General features: G+C 40.2%; 1 protein-coding gene across 2 annotated transcripts in view; it reads right to left on the reverse strand.

The window, feature by feature from the left end:
- The window catches only part of WDR48 (WD repeat domain 48), a 51,308-nt gene that overhangs the window by 18,717 nt on the left and 12,467 nt on the right, over positions 1-20,124 (reverse strand). For both annotated transcript variants that reach the window (XR_002908634.1, XM_024208711.2), the window contains exons 2-10: positions 19,076-19,216; positions 18,090-18,168; positions 17,721-17,803; positions 17,452-17,581; positions 10,532-10,620; positions 10,052-10,153; positions 9,184-9,408; positions 2,847-2,921; positions 1,194-1,296 (exon numbers count right to left, since the gene is read on the reverse strand). Coding sequence is in view for 1 of the 2 variants with exons in the window: in XM_024208711.2 (XP_024064479.1) it covers positions 1,194-1,296; positions 2,847-2,921; positions 9,184-9,408; positions 10,052-10,153; positions 10,532-10,620; positions 17,452-17,581; positions 17,721-17,803; positions 18,090-18,168; positions 19,076-19,216 (1,027 nt within the window). In the remaining variant the exon portion in view is untranslated. The remainder of the gene's footprint in view (positions 1-1,193; positions 1,297-2,846; positions 2,922-9,183; positions 9,409-10,051; positions 10,154-10,531; positions 10,621-17,451; positions 17,582-17,720; positions 17,804-18,089; positions 18,169-19,075; positions 19,217-20,124) is intronic.

Genomic DNA, 20,124 nt, shown 5'->3' on the forward strand with positions numbered 1-20,124 from the left:
TTATGGTCATAGTTAACAAAGTACCAATACAATAACCCTAAAATCAAAGGCTGAGAAGGGTTAGTGAATTTTTTTTTAAATTAGATTGTTCACCTCACAAGCTAAAAATATGCCTGACACACACAGTTGTAGGATACTATTATACAAAACATGCTATTTTCTGTAGTTCAGGTTATAGCAGAGACAAAATACCAAGGCATTCATGCACTTAATTTATTATAACTTTATTAAAATGTCTTCTCTGAATATAAAAAGTTAATACTTTTTAGATGCTAAAATTTTTTTTTTTAGCTAAATTGCCCTGGTTATGATTGACATGTATATTTATCCATCTTCACATGTGGTTTGGTCATATCGTTTATCTAAGGTACTCAAATGCATATAAGGCACTCAATCTTTAATATATTTATCCTCAATACCCCTGTGAGGTAATGTAAGGAAGTAGTATACTAAGGGTATATCTACACTTAAGAAAAAGGTGTGTTTTTAACTGAGGTTACCTAACTCAGGTTACAGTAGCAGTGAAGACACAGCAACTCTGCTTTTAACTCAGGTCAGCAGCTCAAGTTCAACCCCACGTTTCCTTATAGGCTTTATCTTGAGCTGCTAACCCAAGTTAAAAGCCAGGTTGCCACGTCTTCATTGCTTTTTAAACAGCATTAGAGAACTTGAGTTAGCGAACCCAAAAACCACACTTTTTTTCTGCAGTGGAGACATATCCTAAGAGAATTGCCCAATGTCTCACAGGAAGACTGTGATGGAGCAGGCTAGCACCCAACCCATGGGACTTGTCCCTTATTTTCTCAAAGGCATTGACCATCAGCTCTGATAGACCAAGTTAGAATGAGCAACTGGGTTGAACGGGTGATATCTAGAAGAGCCGTCTCTCAAACCCCTCCCATTCCAACACATTCCCGCCCCACTAAGTTTATAAGAGAACAGTTTAAATGCTTTTAGTGGAAATTTCTGTTGTTGTTCTTCCACTTAATGTTCACATACCATACTAAATTTTTATATTGCATTTTCAGATAAATATGGGCCTGATCCAGGGCCCCATGAAGACAATGGAAAGGCTCCAAAAGAATTTTATGTGCTTTGGAACAGGTCCCGTATTTGTCACGCTACCCTCTTCACCTGCCATTTTTGCTAGCAATATTAATTATTTTTTGAGATGTTCTGAAAGATCCGTTTACCTTTGATAACTTGGTCAGGCTGTGTACAAAGAGGTGTTATAGGATTAGTACAGTCATTGTCATAGTCCCCAGAAGCTCTAAAATTATGAATTCCCTTCAAAGTCTAAAAGAAGAGAAAAAAGCATGACAGTCATAATTTGCAGAGATCATTAAAACCTATGAACACGGCTAGCCAAGGTGAGTGAGGTAATATCTTTTATTGGACCAACTTCTGTCAGTGAAAGAGACAAGCTTTCGTGCTAACTCAAAAGCCTGTCTCTCACCTCATACAAGTCCACTCAATCCTACTTCTTGTTCAGCCAATCGCTAAGACAAACAAGTTTGTTTACATTTACAGGAGAGAATACTGCCCGCTTCTTCTTTATAATGTCGCCTAAAAGCCAGAACAGGAGTTCACATAGCACTGTTGTAGCCAGTGTTGCAAGGTATTTACGTGCCAGATATGCTAAACATTCATATGCCTGTTCATGCTTCAACTTGTAGGCTCTAAAGTTTTATATTGTTTTGTTTTTGAATGCAGATGTGACGTAGTGGGGATTTTCCCTTATTATGTTGTATGTGAGCCTATGTGAGTCTTATTGTTTTGCATGAATGCGGTGTGTGCCTCAGTTTCCCTGTGTATTGCACCAATGTCTAGGTGGTGGGAATAAGGGTGTGTGACTTTTTTGCAGGGCTACTCCAGCTGCCTGAATGGATGCTATGGCCGCCCCTTCGTAACCTGAGACCCAGGAGGGGGATGCGACCAGGTGACTCTTGGCCCGGGAAGCGAGACAAAGGCCGGAGGAGGAGCAATGGGCAGGGCAGGGGCCAGGCAGCTGGAAGTGAGTCAGTCTTGGCTGGCTTGGGGCACAGGGCGAGGACCAGAGCACAGGCTCTGGCCTCCCCTCCCCCCCAAGATGGACTTGGATGAAAGTCACTGATTTCTGTGCTAGCAAGTTCTGTTCTACGCTATGTTCCTGTCAACTAAGAAACCTTCTGTTTTACCGGCTGGCTGAGAGTCACGTCTGACTGCAGAGTTGGGGTGCAGGGCCCTTTGGCTTCCCCAGGAACCCTGCCCGGGCGGACTCGCTGTGGGAAGTGCACGATGTGGAAGGGGATGCTGAATGCGCGAGGTCAAACCCAGGAAGCTCGAAGCTGTGTAAGCTTCTTGCCCTGGAGACAGTATGTTCAGAGAGAGGAGGCATGTTCCTCCAGAGTCCTGACTGGCTTCATATGGTGTAGTTCCAGAGCATCGCCCCGATGACTCCAGGACAGCAGTTACGTAAAAATAAATTCTACATTTGTAATTTGCACTTTCACGATAGAGAGTGCACTACACTTGTATGAGGTGAATTGAAAAATACTATTTTTTATTTTTACAGTGCAAATATCTGTAATAAAAATAATATAAAGTGAGCACTGTACACTTTCTATGCTGTGTTGTAACTGAAATCAATATATTTAAAAATGTAGAGAAAACATCCAAAATATTTATAATAAATTTTAATTGGTATTCTATTATTATTTAACTATGAGATTAAAACTGAGATTAATTGCGACTTTTTTTAAATCGTGAGATTGTGATTTTTTAAAAAAAATTATTTGACAGCCCTATACTAAACTCATACTGAACTTAAATTTTAGCCATATAATGGACAAAAGAAAATCACTCACCCACTTATTGACAGAAGATTTAGTTGTTGCAACCCAAAGGGCTGGAGGAGGATCAGCTGATCTATCAAGTTCCATCTGAATAATTAAACCACAGAACACTTTTAAATACCCCAAGTTTAACTTTTTTCTTTTCAATAATGTTTTGCTTTTGAGTGACCTCCAGTCATTGCCAGATGTGCTCCAGAAACAGTACTACCTTCAAGCTTACTGAAGAGATACAAGTTTCAATACAGTAAACAGCTAATTGTAATTTTTAACTTTATCGGTGATTTTAAATTTCATTACAAACAATAAAAACTATTTTAAATCTCTAAAAACATTTTAGATGTGACTAGAAATTGTGTAGTTTAAATAAATATTGAATATGTTTAAGTTGTTTTTAGCTAATCAGCTGTGGTTTAAAATGTTTCGAAACTACAGTATTTTTATACATTATCTAAGATTTTAATATTTGACAGGATGATCATTTTTAAAAGATACACTTAAAGCTCAGTACTACTAAATATGTAGAATTTCAGAAAATTAGATTCACTTGCTGGTTTACTATAGCAGTAGTGATCCATCCTCGTTAAGGATTATAGAACATTTCTATTCTAGTCCTATGTGTGATCACAATTTTTTTAATTTCATTTTCAGTTGAGATTTTCCAGGTTTTTGATCCCTTTAAAAACTAAACTTTAGATATGCACAGTACATTTTGAATATGTTTCTTTTGCTAAGCCACTAAAGCATGCAGCTAAGGAAGACCAGACTGCTCATGCATTTTAGCTGTGCATTAGAATATACACCTCTTGGGGTCCCAGCTGTTCCAATGGTACATAGCCAAATAGTGATCAGCTATGACATTCTCCTTCCCTCATCTTTTTTCCTTGTTTTTAAAAAATAAGACCTTGGATTTTTGTATTCAATTTCCTAAATTAAGAGAATGTTACTGTTGCAAAATTAGTTGCTCCAAAGCCCTATACAACCTTAACTCTGCTCTCCTTTGTGAGTATGCATCACAGTACAGTCTAGTTACATGATCATATACAATTTCTCAAATACAATATAAATTTTTTTCTTCAGACTTAGAAACACTGCTGTAAATTTTTGTAATCCCCCCTCCCCTTGAATACCTACATTACCAGGTACATAGATACATCCAAAGTGCATAGGTTTTTTTGTGTGGAAAGCATTTAGGGAAAAACACGGGTAAGTTAAGATTATCTACTCCTGAGGGAATTCTGCACCAAAAAAATAAAAATTCTGCATACAATATTTTAAAACTCTGCAAATTTTGTCAAATACATGTGGAGGCTCCAGCATTGCACTGGGGAGCACAGGCCACTGGCTGTACAGAAGTGGGAGATCATTGTGCAGTTCCCCCCGGGACACAGACTCAGCGGTGAGGCTGCACCCAACCCTGACATAGCACAAGGACCGGGCCCGATCCAGAAACACCCCAGGGCCTTGCACCTCAGTGCCTGGTGCACCAGGTGTGGACAAGCAGAATCCAAGTGTAAAGGGGCCTAGTGTGGGGGGATCCAGGTGTGGGTTGAGAGGGTTCTGTGTGGGTCAATCTGGGTGCAGGCGGTTCAGTGGGGGATCCAGGTGCAGGGGGAGGGGGTGGGATCTGGATGCACAGGGGCTTGCTGGAGGGAAGGGGGGGGTTCTGGATGCAACAGTAATGGGAGTCTGCAGGGAGGGTCCAGGTGAAGGTGGTTGGGGCTCAGCGGGGGGGTGAGGGAGGGGGATCTGAGTGTGTGCGTGGGGGATAGAGCTCAGCAGGTGGGTCTGGGTGTGGGGAGTTTGGCGGGGTCCAGATGCTGGGGGAGTGGGGCTCAGTGGGGTGAGGATCCAGGTGTGGCTGGTTGGGGCTCGGTGTGGCGGGGGATCTGGGTGCGGGTGGCTCATCAGGGTGGTCCAGATGCACGGGAACTGGGGCTCATGGGGGGCTGTGTGTTTCTGAGTGTGTGTGTGTGGGGGGGGGGGGGGGGGGAGGCGGGGTGGGAGGGTCTGGGTATGAGGGGTCTGGATGGATGGGGATTGGGAGGATGGGGGAGCAGCTCCCTGTACAGTGATCCCTTCCCCTGAAGCTGAGGAGCGACAGGTGCAGGAAGCTGGGGGAAGGAGGGGAGTTTGCAGAAGGAAGGCATTCAGCAAGCAAGCAAAAAACAAAACACAAAAAAAACCCCACATCCCTTGTACCTGTGGATGGGTCCAGGAGGATTCCCTCATCCCAGATGTGTCTATGACTAATGCCCTGGAAGGTTACAAGGTCATGAACTGTATCTCTTTTTGCATATTATCAGGATACAGCTAATAGTTCAGTAGCTCAAGGACATGAGTGGAATTAGGACTTTCTTGCTAATTGGATGCTGTGCAGGGGAGTAGGCTCATCTGAGCCAATGATGTAGCAATCTCCTCTCAAGTCTGGTAAGTGGCTTCACATATGTACAGGCAGACATATAGCTTAATAATGAGAGACAAGTCTGTACCGTCATAGCTGGCTGCGATTTCACATTGTTCAGTAATCAGTAAAAGGGAGGGGAATCTGTCTTCTGGCAAGTAAGCCCTTGCAGTTGTGGACTCTATCCTGGTTCACAATTTACTCTATTGTTTGAGACAGGATAAAATAAATGATAATTTCTTGCAGCTCACCAAAAGGCCCGGCTATGTGAACATAGAGAGTGTAGTTGAGTCGTGTCAGCATTCCTTGATGCGATTCTGTCTTTGATCAGCCAGTCATCTATATACAGATACACATAGATGCACCTTTTCCTTAGGTGTGCTGCCACTATGGTGAGGCATCTGACAGAGATTCTGGGTGCTGTGCAGAGTCCAAGGTCAGTATCTTGTACTGGCAATGATTTGACCCCAGCATAAATCTCAAGTACTTCTTATGGGCCAGGTGAATGGCAGGATGAAAGTACGCAACCTTAATGGCAAAAGTTATAAACCAGTCCTAAATCTGAAGCGGTAGAATGATGGAGCAAGTGTTACCATCCCAAATATGAGGCAGTGTATGCATTTTGTTCAAACTCCTCAATTGTAGGCCTAGATGAAGATCCCCTTGTTCAGAATAATGAAATATTGGGAGTAGATGCCTCTTCCCCTGTACTCAGGGCATCCTCAAATCCTTGAGGGAATGGAGCACATCATATGTCTGCTTGCTGAAGAGCTTCATGCCCTTAAAGGGTACATCCTCTACTGTCACCAGGAATTTTAAGAATCCCAGAACCCTGTAACTAGGAAACGTGGTACATTGCAACTGCTGTAGCCATGGATCAAGAGGCCACCGACTCATCCATTGCCAATAGTAGCGTGGTTTTCGTTACCATGTGAACCTCCTTGATGGAGTATCTTGCATCGTCCCCAAGTCCTGAGGAAGCCTAGCTAGGAAGGGGATCACCCTCTCCCTCGTCAATCAGAAAACTGCATTTCACAAACAGGGCTTGGTAGTTCACACTATTGAATAGGAGAGAGGTTGATAACTAGGCCTTTTGGCCAAAGAATTCATTTCTTGGAGCACTTATCTTTTAGAATCCCCTTGGTGGACCTGTTTTTTTTTCCCTTGGACCTGCAGATAACACAAGAGACCCTTACGTTGGTTGCACATAAAATGTTTGAAGCCCTCAAACAGGACTCGATAGAGCTTTTCTACTCACTTTGAAGTAGGAGAAAGGGAGACTGCAGCATGCAACAGACCCTTTGCTGAGTCCAATATATTCTCATTGATTGGAAGGACAATTCTTGTCAGCACCAAGGAAATGAGGTAATTGAACAGGTCTGTGCTTGTTCTTTTGAATCACCATTGTCTCAACATCCAAAGTTTCAGCTATCCTCCAAAACAGATCTTGAGCAGCCCTAAAGTTATTGATGACCAGAGTCAGGGCTGAGGTGACAGCCTCATTTGGGGAACAGAAGGATTCGTTAGATGGGGGAGGCAATAAGAAAGTGTCCTAAGCCACATCTGCTCCATCACAGGGAGGTTCTTCTGGTTCTAGTGTGGAATTCCTGGCTACTAATGCACATGGTGACTGAGACCTCCTCTTTTCTGGCACACAGATGGAGCTCTACTCTGGGACCAGTGGGCCCCAATAGCACCAGTAAGGCCCCAATGGTAAATTGTACACTTATTGGCCAAACTGTCTCCCGAACCTTCTCTGTGGCTGATGGCTTGCTTCCAACCCTTCATGTTGAAAAGGATTTGGAAGACTTGTCTTTGGAGGAACGCTCTGAGTCTTCCTTATGGGATGAGCCCACTGTGCACTGAGCTGTGCTTGTGCTCAGTGTGGGTACGTCACTTGGTGTCTGAAGTGGATGGCATAGGAGCCAAGTCTCTTTGCCCTGGGGTTGATGCCAATGCACTTGCCGCTAAGGCAGTCTGTGCTGATGGTGCCGGAAGGGTCAGCACTAGCACCAATGGTCTTGGCACCCTTTTAGGGCTTCTTCTCCCTGCTGGCATCAGAGGCACAGTGCCCAGGGGCACTTGCCATAGCTAACTTCCTCAACTCCAGCTTGGAGGATGTCTCTTCTCCAGGACTGGACATGACCTTTATGGATTGCTTTGAGTCCCATCTCTCTCAACTTTAAGGTGCGGAGTGAGAAGCAGTTGCAGAGGGAGCACTTGTCTGGGGGGGGGTGTTCTCCGAGTCAGAAAAGACATCTATTGTGCTTAAAAATATAAGATCATCACATGGCGGGCTAAATTTATACCCTGTGGCTTTACAATCTGCCATACTGGTGGTTGGTATGAACTACTTCACCCTGCTGTGGGTATAGAGGGTCTCCCTATCCCTTTTTCTTTGGAACATCCAATGAGAAATAAGAAAATAATGCGGGTGAAGAATTTCTTCACAAGAGGGTTGAGACTGAAGCTCTAAAAACTACAGTGGGTTGGGCACTGTCCAAGTTCTGTCTTGCTGCCACGGGCAGTAAGAGGGAACTGAGGCAGGATTTCCACTGCTCTGCCCTTTATGCCCTTGGATGGAAGCACAAGGAGGAACAAGGTGCATACACAGCACCCAAGGACACTACTATTCAAACAATTCCGAGCTTGTGTCCATGACACACACACACACCCCTATAGTGGACTATGTTTTACAGTGTACACTTTTCATATGAGTGAGTTATAGATTGTCTAGAACAGAGGTTCTCAAACTGTGGTCCGCGAGCTCCATTCAGGTGGTCCGTGATAGTTCCCTCTAAGGTGCGCACCTGAGAAGCTGCATAAGAGAGAATGAAGGGCCACTCACTTTACTAGTGGAGCCGGGCAGGCATGGCTCCACTAATTAGGTGCCTGGACCTTGGAGAAGACGCACATGTAAGGTGAGGTGGTGGCCTTGAAGGGAATAGGGGGTAGCTCGGAAGGCGCAGTGGGGTGAGAAGAGGGGGCGGGGGGAATTTGGGACATGCAGGGCTGTGGCAGCCAGAGAAAGAGGCAACTTTCCCCAGCTCCAGGGCTGCGGCTGCTGGGGAGAGACGGCTCTCCTTCCTAGCCTCAGACCTGTGGCTGCTAGGGTGGAGGAGAGACCCCCCCCACTCCTTCCCAGCCCAAGCTCGGGGGCTGCTGCGGCAGGGGAGAGAGGGCACATCCATTGCATTAGAAAGGTAAGACTACTGATATTAAAATATGAGTTGTGTGCTTTTATTTGTAGAATCACAAAACATTTAATTTTTTTTTATTTAGCACTTTTATCCAAAGCGCGTTACAATAGTTAGCTAACGGCACAAACAACATTTGGAAAGATCATTACGTGTCCTGCTGAGACCCTCAGCAATTTTCAAGTGGTCCGTGAAAAAAAAAGTTTGAGAACCACTGGTCTAGAATACTGAGCAGCATACAAAACTACCAGTTGTTACCCACATCTGATATTGTAGAAAAAAAGCATCCAATTAGCATATTTGAGGAATAGCATGTAACCAACACTGTAACTACAGGATGTTGAAATAAATACACACCAAGGGGGAGAGCCAAGCTGGTTTCCAAACACATGAGTACTTAACCACTAAATCTAACTCTCTTTCCATAATTCTTAATGGAAATAATTCTCAGAGCAACTCACTCTCTAATGCAAGGCTCTAAAAAGTCCTTTTCAGAGAATGAAAATCTGCAAATAGTCAGTGTCAAAATTTTACCAGGGATCAAAATTCTCTCTTCAGGACTAGTAATTAGAAAATTTTACTGGTCCTAAGAACAAATGCAATGGTCCAAAGGGTTTCCAGCTTTGTTATGTTATAAGATGGTGTACCTTAAACATCAAGGTCATTCCATTTACCATCTTGCATTTTAGGAGCTACCAAAAGCTCTTATGGAAGATCAAACTTGTAGCAATCTTTTAAGTAAATCAATTACCTTAAGAACTGGTGCCTTTTCTTCACAGATGAGCACACGGATATCAGGATTTCGTAAATCTGTGCAATAAATCTTTCTGTCTCTTCCTCCTGAATAAACATGAGTGAAGGGTTCATTGACCTGCAGAGCCCAAACACCTTCATCGTGGACTCGATATGTGGCTATACATCTCTGCTGGCCAAGGGACCATAGACGAATAGTTCCATCAGAGCTGCCTGAAAGACACTGAGCAACAAACATTGTATTTAAACTTAAACTATACCAGTAACTACCTGGAAAAAAGTGACTATTAAAAAAAACAAACAAACCAAAAAACAGTTCTTATATGGAGGCTCTAGAAATCTTACATTCATATTTTTCTATTAAGACTGTGTTAAACTGAGAATTGCAAATTAAAAATTCTGGTCACATTTTTCTTTACCTGATACATATATTGTACATTATGTCAACAAGAGAGACGGAGACAAAATAATATTAATTGTTTTATTCCCTCCCGCAAGTCTCCCTCCCCCAAACACGAACTAACCTATATTAGTTTACAAGTAAAATAAAGGATAAAATATAAAGATGTGAAATCACAAACTCATTTCTTTAACAATATACTTATGGCAATTCTCTTAGCTACAGGTCACAACTATGCTTCAAAAGTAAAGCGAAAAGTTACAGATTATTAATTTAGTTTAAAATATTTAGATTAGAGCACTCACTTTTAGACCAACTTATTTTAAGTTTTATTTAAAAGACTTTCTATATTCTACATAGAAAAACTGGAAAAACTGTTCTGTACTGAAAAAGTGTAACATTTTTTATAGAGCTTTAAAGAAAAACCTTAGTGAAAGATATTTGTGCTTCAAATGAAAACCCATACCTGTGTGCCATCTCTGTTCAACAACAAAGCTTTTACGTTATCCGTGTGCCCTTTAAGTTTCATCAGCTTTGCACAAGTCCTTGGATCCCATACCCTTAAAACCTGTCAAAGCAGATAAGATAATTACATATGTCGTTCTTTTCACACAGGCATTGCCTACATATGGGGAGATCTTTGAAGTAACTCCCATTTCTTCAAATAAGTGATTATTCCAAAAGTTTTTTAAAAATGGATACTTTTGCAAGATACCTATACTTTATTAAACTCACAAACACCTAACATGTTATCTGCTATCAGGAGTATTTGCAGCAGGGATTTTTTTATGTTTTTACAACAAGACCAATTTACTTCAAATCATGACAAGTTAAACAAGAGGATATTTATTGCAGAGTCAATTCAGAATTAGATTAGAACTCAGTGTCTAATAATATTAGCAATCATTTTACTAAGGTTGAAAGAGTTCTACCAGGTCCTGCTTACCTTTTCAGTGGACCCTGATACAATTACTGTTCCCATTTGATTCATTGCAAGGCTGTAAATGGAATCTTTGTTCCCACTCAGGGAAGAAGCTATTGCAAAATAAGATAACAGTATTAATGCTTTGCTTTCTCCATTTGTCAAAAAAAACCAAACACTTACCATACACTTGAAAATGCTACACTCAAGAGCCAACTGCAGGTTTTGATTCAGTATGATGGTCCTATGTGAAAAGACAGCAGTGTCCCCACCCAACTATCTAGAATTACTTTTAATAGAAAAGAATATGGATAACATATTGCTAGAAAAAGCCTTCTCAATTCCTGATTTGCAATTCTGTAAAAGAATCACTATAATCATGATACCACTGCACCACCACTTATTGGCATTAGGATCATTAGAGTGCTGTCTGCAGTTTCTTCTCTGACCCTCTATGTTAACTCCACGCAGACTATAACATTTTGCATATGGAAATTCAATCCCACCACTTCTAAAATTGTATTTTATAGATTAAGGAACCTTTTCTTAGTCCTGTGGAGCAGACATAGCACTTTTAGGTTAGGGATGTGTGCACCTGGGAAGTTGTAGCGTGGGGTGGGGATGTGTGTGTCAAAGAACTTGCTGTTTCTCCAAAATGTAGGGGTGTGTGTAGAAGGCTGTAAGGATCCCATCATCAGTGGAGGAGTGCCGATGTTCCATTCCCCAATACTGGAGGAGTAGGGACACAAAACATCAGAGGAGTTCAGAGTCAACCATCCCTCAAACTTCCTCAGTTTCAGAAAGAAATTCAATAGCTAAGGCAGGGGTCGGCAACCTTTCAGAAGTGATGTGCCGAGTCTTCATTTATTCACTCTAATTTAAGGTTTCGCGTGCCAGTAATACATTTTAACGTTTTTAGAAGATCTCTTTCTATAAGTCTATAATATATAACTAAACTATTGTTGTATGTAAAGTAAATAAGGTTTTTAAAATGTTTAAGAAACTGCATTTTAATTTAATTTTAAATGAAGAGCCCCCCGGATCGGTGGCCAGGACCCGGGCAGTGCGAGTGCCACTGAAAATCAGATTGTGTGCCACCTTTGGCACGCATGCCATAGGTTGCCTACCCCTGAGCTAAGGCATAGGCACGACTAGAATGGTGGTAATGGCACTTGACAGCAATTATCATAGTGTTTATTGCAACAAAAGGTATTGTAGATATTTCTGTACAGTACATAAATTCTCCACCAGGTTTTTAATACATGGCTCACCATGCAGCAGCATAAAGATTCTGTCTACTTGAAAAACTTGTGGCTTCATTTCAGTATCCTCTTAATCATCTGGCATTGTTATTTTAAGTGTAACCTTTCATGCAAAGCCTTTTTTGTCATTTATAATCAAGATGCTTTGGCTCAGACTCTTATTGCAGAACCAATGGAAGATCAACAAACAGGACCAAACCCCTCAAGATGAGATTTGCCAACTCAGTCATTTCAAAGTTTATATTAGATGAAAACTGGTCTTACTCTGTAAGTCTAGTCTATAGATATGGAGCAGATATTTTTCTCTTTGATATTAAAAACCCATGTGCTCCCAGCTTTGTATGTAATCCATAATATAGATCGGGGGTTCTCACAACAACATTTTTGGTGGCCTCAGAGTGCGGCCACCAACTCTTGCTGGTGGCTGCTCTGACAATTTCCCCTAAAATACTCAATTAACTTTAGGAAAAACAGATAAATATGCACATATACATATCCAAATCATTCTAATTTATTTATGTAGAGCTTTTTTGCAGACTCAATGATAAAAATAATGTACAGTTGTTTCTCTTCTTTACTGGACTTAATCAGAACAGAAACCCAAATAAGGTGCTGTGCACATTCTTGTCTTTTTTTGTTGTTGCTTCTTTTGCTTTTTAGGTTACTTTAAAAAAAAAAAAACTTGCTAAGCTAGTAAGTCTGCTGTTGCGAAAAGCAATATTTGTATGTTTGTTAATATCACTTTTCACAACAGACTTACTAGCTAGCTGGGAGGCTGTGAAAAGTGATATTAACATACACACAAATATCAATTGTCACAGCAGACTTACTCAGCCCTGTCGAGCCAGGAGACAAATTAAGCCCTGGATGGGGAGGCGGGTAGGGAGACAGAAGGGGCCAAGGAGGTGAATGGGGGGCCAGGAAGACAGCAGGGGCCAGGGATGATACGGGGGGTGGTAAGCCGAGGGCCGGCATCCACAGCTGGACCCTGAAGCCCCACGACTGGAGTCTGCTGCCCGTCCCTCCAGGGCTGAAGCCCGAAGCCAGAGCCTCACCGCACCCAGGAAAGTGGGGAATTAACTGGCTGCCTGCTTCTCTGACCTTTGTGGCTCCAGAGGAGGGAAGGGCCCAACCCCTGCTGGTGGCTCTGGGGGAGGGGGGCCACTGCTTTCACTCCTTCCTACCCCCAGTCATTGCCCATGAGGCTGTGGCAGCAAGAAAAGACCCTGGTGACCACATTTGAGAAACACTGAGTAGATATGCCACATATGTATAGCAAAACAACATGCCTGATTTCACTGAACTTTGCATACATATATTTATATTATATGATATTAGGAAATTACTGTTCTGTTTGCTCAGCAGCCATAATCATATTGTGGTAGGATATTACCAGTCAAAAAAAAATTATTCTTCCAGTTTCATAATATGCAGCCTTTGATTACATACACAAGTGGGCAAAGGAGAATAGATATCGTGTCTTTTCATTGTAAAGCATCCAAAAGTACAAATCTTGCCAGAAACAGAAATTTCACACCTTCCCTCTTGAAGGTGGCCTTCTTCAGAAGTAAACATTTTTCCATCTGAATTAGAGTGCCTACATCTAGAAAGACTGATGGATACACCCTTTTAACAGGGGTTTGTCTACTATCAGGTTCCTTATACTGTTTCCTTTCAGTCTGGTAAGAAATTTAGGGTCAAATTCTGCCCACATTTACATTTATAAAACCTAGTGAAGTCTGTAGAGTTAGGCAGGAAGAGAGGGTAGAATTTAGCTCTACATCTAGCCCATGTTTCAAAGGGGGTCTGGGGCATATAAGGTATGTTCTTCTCTAGCCCATTAGGAACATTGTTTACTGAACAATCAAGTGCTTAAGAAGAGTGATAAAACCAGAGCATTGCATCTGAAGAAGTGAGGTTTTTACCCACGAAAGCTTATGCCCAAATAAATCTGTTAGTCTTTAAGGTGCCACCAGACTCCTTGTTGTTTTTGTAAAACCAGAGCATTTTTTCTTTTGGGAATCTTTAGTGATTGAACTCCACTGGCACACATTTGTTTCTACTGCCTCTGAAGCATTCTCTCTACCTTCTTGGATCTCGGGTCAAAAAATGGCCTTTGAATTATTTATAGGAATGTTCATTTGCTTCAACTTGGCCCAATTTCACTATAGAAGTTTCTAATAAGCCCATCTTCACTTGATCTACAACAGCCTTACAAATGTTTTCCTATGAGACAGCTAGTAAATCTCTACGCTACTCTTGCATCCACACCCATTAGGCTAGAAGATGACCTATCCACAGTTGTCAGCAAAGATTACTTGGAAATAGAAACTCCCAACTACTTCAGCAATAACCAGGTTTCAGAAAGAATTACTGGAGTAAACCTTCAAAAACAAAAGCAAGAGAACATTGCCAGACATTTGGGGAAAAAGATAAAATATCCATCTGCAACAACACCAAGAACTGTATGCATTCTCTGTCTTTAAAAAACTCGATGTTCCTGCAAACTGTTTATATGTTCTGTTACATTACATTCATTCCAAGCACACAATCTTTAAAACAGGGCTTGAAAAAAATCCACCCACCAGTGATCAGTGAGATACTCTTCTCTAGCGGAGCCTCAGCCATAAATTTCTGCAGAATATTAGCTTTCATTTTTAAAAAAAAGTGTTTCTACCCCTCATGGTAACCTAATCTTCCAATGTGAATTTAAACCAAAGCGCCATATTCTTCCTGATTCTACACACACACACAAAACTTCAGTGTCTCTGCTATTGCTCACAGCTTTATCAAACAGTGCAGGAGTACACTTAATGAAACAGGTCATTTTCATTGCTGTTATTCAGAACCCTAGGGCAACAACGTAGGAGAGACCCACCCATCTTCTCAGCAGCCAGAATGCTCTAGACTAGAGGGAGGAAAGAGAGAAAGTTTCTCTCTTAACTGCTTTATTTTTTAGTGCAGGGGATAATGCTTTGTAGTGCTTCATGTAAGACATCTGCTTAACAGAGGCTGATATTAAAGACTGATTCACAAAAAGATGATCTACAAAAACAAGGAGTCCTGTGGCACCTTAAAGACTAATGGATTTATTTGGGCATAAGCTTTTGTGGGTAAAAAACCCACTTCTTCAGATGCATGGAGTGAAAATTACAGATGCAGGCATAAATATACTGACACATGAATAATAGAATCATAGAATATCAGGGTTGGAAGGGACCTCAGGAGGTCACCTACTCCAACCCCCTGCTCAAAGCAGGACCAATCCTGTCCAGGGGGGCATTGGCTGGCCTCTATCACATTAGTAGATGTGACAGATGCCATCATGTGCCAGCAATGCCCCTCTGCCATGTACATTGGCCAAACCAGACAGTCTCTATGTAAAAGAATAAATGGACACAAATCAGACATCAGGAATGGTAACATACAAAAGCCAGTAGGATAACACTTGGATCTCCCTGGACATTCAATAACAGATTTAAAAGTAGACATACTTCAACAAAAAAAAACTTCAGAAACAGACTTCAAAAAGTAACTGCAGAGCCACAATTCATTTGCAAATTTAACACCATTAATTTGGGCTTGAATAGGGACTGGCTGGCTCACTACAAAAGCAATTTTCCCCTCTCTTGGTATGGAACACCTCCTCATCATTGGGAATGGACCACATCCACCCTAATTGAATTGGCCCTGTCAACACTGGTTCTCCACTTGTAAGGTAACTCCCTTCTCTTCATGTGTCAGTATATTTATGCCTGCATCTGTAATTTTCACTCCATGCATCTGAAGAAGTGGGTTTTTTACCCACGAAAGCTTATGCTCAAATAAATCTGTTAGTCTTTAAGGTGCCACTGGACTCCTTGTTGTTGACAGTGCTTTTCCCATTAGCTGGGGTTAACTGGGATTCACCAGGGCATTGCTCCTAGACCTCCTCAGTGTTCACTCCCACCTTACCCCGCCCTCTCCTTTTGTATCTGTATCAGCCTATATCTGCAGACTATAAAGCTTTAGTCCTTCCATTAGTAGGCATTAGGTATGTTTATCAAGCTCTTCTTTAAAAGATTAATTGTATTCATTTCTGCTTCGGCCTAAATACAGAAGATGGGAAGTACAATATGCAGAAAAAGCACTAAACTAATATCCCATGGGAAAAATACTACAATGTATTAATTGACAAGCTAAGAGCTTTTGAAGCTAAAGCTCTATTCAGTCTAGATGAAATACAGGCTCATTACATTACGTTCAAAGAGATTTTCCCTGTATTCTAGATTCTGTAATTATCAGCTGCTCTAGTTTTTTAGCTAAGATTATGTATTGCAATAAATTGAGATTGATTACTTTTTTTATTTTAATGATGAGAATTACCTGAATATTTATATATACTATTAGTACCTGTTAGCAAATAACAATGTTTTTAGTATATTAAATTCATTTACATATTAACTACTCTCCCAAAATCTTTAAGGTATTAGCAAAGAGTGTATTTGAATAGTAAGGCCAGAGTGTTGATCCATAACCTGTGACTAACTTATATTCAGGAATTTCTTATGATTATTAGACTATAATCCATCATTGTTGGCACCTCCTCATCTGTGAGAAAACAGATGTCCAGGACAGAGTCCTCCTCAAACTACCAAAAGGGTCTACAGAGATATAAGCAGGATTGATAAGGAACAATTGTTTTTCTAGAAGCTTTCTGCAATGATGAAATGGGAATCCATTAAAAGATGTTTTGGGAAATGTCGGTTGTCCTAGCTGTTAGGTATAATGATCAGATTAGAATTCCCTTTTTGCTTATCAATCATGTAACCTAAAGATACCATAAAGGAAATTCCATAAGTAACGAGAAACAAAACCATTAAAACAAAGATATAGAGAAATCGATCATGGGAAAATATTTTTCCATCCACAAAAGGGGTTTCTTTGTCTCATACCCTATAAAAAGACAGAGGTACTGGGAATTAGGTAGAGGATGCAAAATCGTTGGCATCTTACCAGATACAGAGAAGAGAAAGACAAAGGTCATCTCTTTGCCTTACACCAAGTGTGGTAATGCAGTGGCTCTCAACCTTTCCCGACTACTGAACCCCTTTCAGGAGTCTGATTTGTCTTGCATACCCCCAAGTTTCACCTCACTTAAAAACTACTTGCTTACAAAATCAGATATAAAAATACAAGAGTCACAGCACACTGTTACTGAAAACTTGCTTACTTTCTCATTTTTACCATATCATTATAAAATAAATCAACAAATAAAAATATTGAACTTACATTTTAGTGTATAGTATATACAGCAGTATAAACAAGTAATTGTCTATATGAAATTTTAGTTTGTACTGACTTCGCTAGTGCTTTTTAATGTAGACTATTATAAAATTAGGCAAATATCTTGATGAGTTGATGTACCCTCTGGAAGATCTCGGAGTACCCCAGGGGTACATATACCCCTGGTTGAGACCCACTGTGGTAATGTATCTATTCTTTCTGTATAGTGCTGTACTAATCTCCAATTAATAATCTTTGATTAAATAATTCCACTTGAACCTGTTATTTGATAATTTCAAATTATTAAATTCAAACATGTAACAATACACACACAAAAACTCGAGTTTACGGTCCTAAACTGAACTAGTGGAAAATGTTAATAGATGCGTTATATTTTAGTTTTTCCCATGTACCTACTTGTGACAGTGTTGTTTGAGGCAGTCAGTGCTGTTAGAGTATTTACATCCCAGAGGAATATCTGTCTGTCCAGCCCGGCAGATGCTACCAGTTCTTTATCTTTTGCATATGCTAAGGCTTTCACATAATCCTACAATAAAATGGGTACAGTAACATGACAATACAGAACCAGCAAATAACCTTCAGTATGAAGTCTGCATCTAAATATGTACACTATATTTTTTAGAACAGTAATGATCATTTATGCAATTATAATTCATGCCTTTTACCTTATGTGTCCTTAGTGTTGACATGCAAAATCCCTTATGTGCATTCCACACTTTAACAGTAGTATCTGAAGAAGCAGATATCACTAAATGGAAAAGATTAGTACATTTTAACAGATTATTTCATCAGAGCATGTGAAGCTCTTAATATCTTTTAGTTTCTCTTTAAAAATTAGAGGAATTGTATATCTTTGTTGTTCATACAATACACTTTACCGAAACTTATTTTATATACTAAGAAAACATGCAAAAAGTTACCCAAGTTGTAGCAAGTGAAGCAGTAGGTAACAGTCATATACTTAATAAATTTTTGAATGCCATATTTTCCTATTTTATACTATTAAATACTGTACAAAGTAAATAGATACTTACATGTTTTACCATTGCAACAAAGTACAATATCGTTTACCCAATCAGTGTGATGTTCCATAGATGCTATATAAGGGTCTTGCTGGAATTAAAAAATAAATTGTATGAGGTCCCTTCAACATTGGAAACACTAAACTGGTTTTTGGATTCAGTTGTGATATCCCCTTCTACCTCTCATGTTGATTAGCAATTACTTCAAATAGTCCCACTGAAGTCAAGTGGGCTACTTGTGATAATAACTACCCAGCAATATGAGTAAGTGGGTCACAATTTGGTCTTTAGTAGAACTCATATTTTAAAATACTTTATATGTGGAATAGATGTTACATTAAAGTTTAATCTCATACCGTTTTATAATTCTTATTTTTGTACAGCATGACAGCTGTGCAAGACACCAAGTAAACTTGAGGAAAGATTCCTAAGCAAAGGAGCTCACAACTTAAAATCCAGTAAAACTGCTGTGCTAAGGACCCTCACCACCTTGCAAGATCTGACCCTAATTAAGGCAGACAACAGGTTAGTAAAACAAGTAACATGCCAGGGGAGAAGAATGGAGACAGATCCTGATAAAATAAAGGGGAGTGGGAAAAGCAGAAAAAGGGGTCTCCTTAGGATACACACAAAATATATGATCAACCTAAATAGCAGTAACCTATGAAAAAAGTCTAGATCCTTCAAAATAAGTACATTAATTAGCAAAGCAACTCCATAATCTTACTTGATGTAATTTCCCCCCAACTATATACTTTTATGATCTACTTTTGTTGTATTCTCTTAACATAGAAAGTAAGCAATTTGGGTTATGAATCACATCTTGTTTGTAAAATGCCATGCAGTTTTTAATAGTATAAATAGTATAAGGATAGTTACAAACCCTTAGCAAGATGTCAACATTGTAGTAATCTGGTTTAAATTAGTCAATCTGACAGAGTCTGCTAATGTAAAAAGTGACTTTTTAAATTAATAAAAGACTAAGTCTCTTTGCTTACCTTGTGCTGATTGACACTCCATATCCTTATTATAGAGTCTCGACCCGCCGTGAAGAGTCTGTTTAATGCTGGATCCAGCTGGAGTGCATTTACACCATTTCGATTATACTTCTCTACCTCATCTCTAATCACATAGGAGACCTAAAATATATTTATACAAATCTGATTATGGTATTCAGATATTTAGTCTACATGAAAGAAGTGACTCTATAGCCATTTCATTTTTAATAGCACCTTCCATTCAAAAATCTCAAAGAACTTTACAAACATTAAATAACCAAGTCTCAACACCCTCTGTGAGACTGAAAACCATTATTCCCAATTTACAAATAGAATAACTGAGGCACAGAGAGGTTAAGAGATTTGTTCCAAGTCTCAAAGATGACTGGAACAAAACCAAAAGGAAGGACAGTTCAGTGGTTAAAGTGCTAGCCTAGTCATTGGGAGACATGGGTTTAATTCCCTGGTTTGCAACAGACATAGTATATGTCCCCGGGCAAGTCACTTAGTCTGTGCCTTGGCTCCCCAGTTGTAAAGTGGGGATAACACTATCTCTTTACCTCGCAACATTTTTGTGAGGATAAACACATTAAAGACTATGAGGTGCTCAGGCAATGGGGGCTATAATATCTAAGACTGAAAGAACACATCTCTCCTTACTCATAGTCCTGTGCTTTAAAAGGGACACAATCTTGAAAATTATTTCCTTCGAAAAAGTCTACTCTTACATAGAACTCATAAGATTACTATACATGAAAAATAGTTATTTTTCCAGTTTATTTACTTTTGCATTTGACAGCACTGTGCATATTGTTCATTAAACTATTTTGCTGATGATCAGCTGTATGTCTGTCTTATGCACTATCATGACATCACTCATGAATAGCAGTGGGGGAAACTTACATGTTTGGTGTCAAGTATCAGGGGGTAGCCGTGTAAGTCTGTATCTACAAAAACATCAAGGAGTCTGGTGGCACCTTAAAGACTAACAGATTTATTTGGGCATAAGCTTTCGTGGGTAAAAACCTCACTTCTTCAGATGCAGCATA

The sequence above is a fragment of the Terrapene carolina genome, unplaced genomic scaffold (genome assembly GCF_002925995.2).
Source record: "Terrapene carolina triunguis isolate 2854851 unplaced genomic scaffold, T_m_triunguis-2.0 Scaffold111, whole genome shotgun sequence".
NCBI classification, from domain to species: domain Eukaryota; kingdom Metazoa; phylum Chordata; order Testudines; family Emydidae; genus Terrapene; species Terrapene triunguis.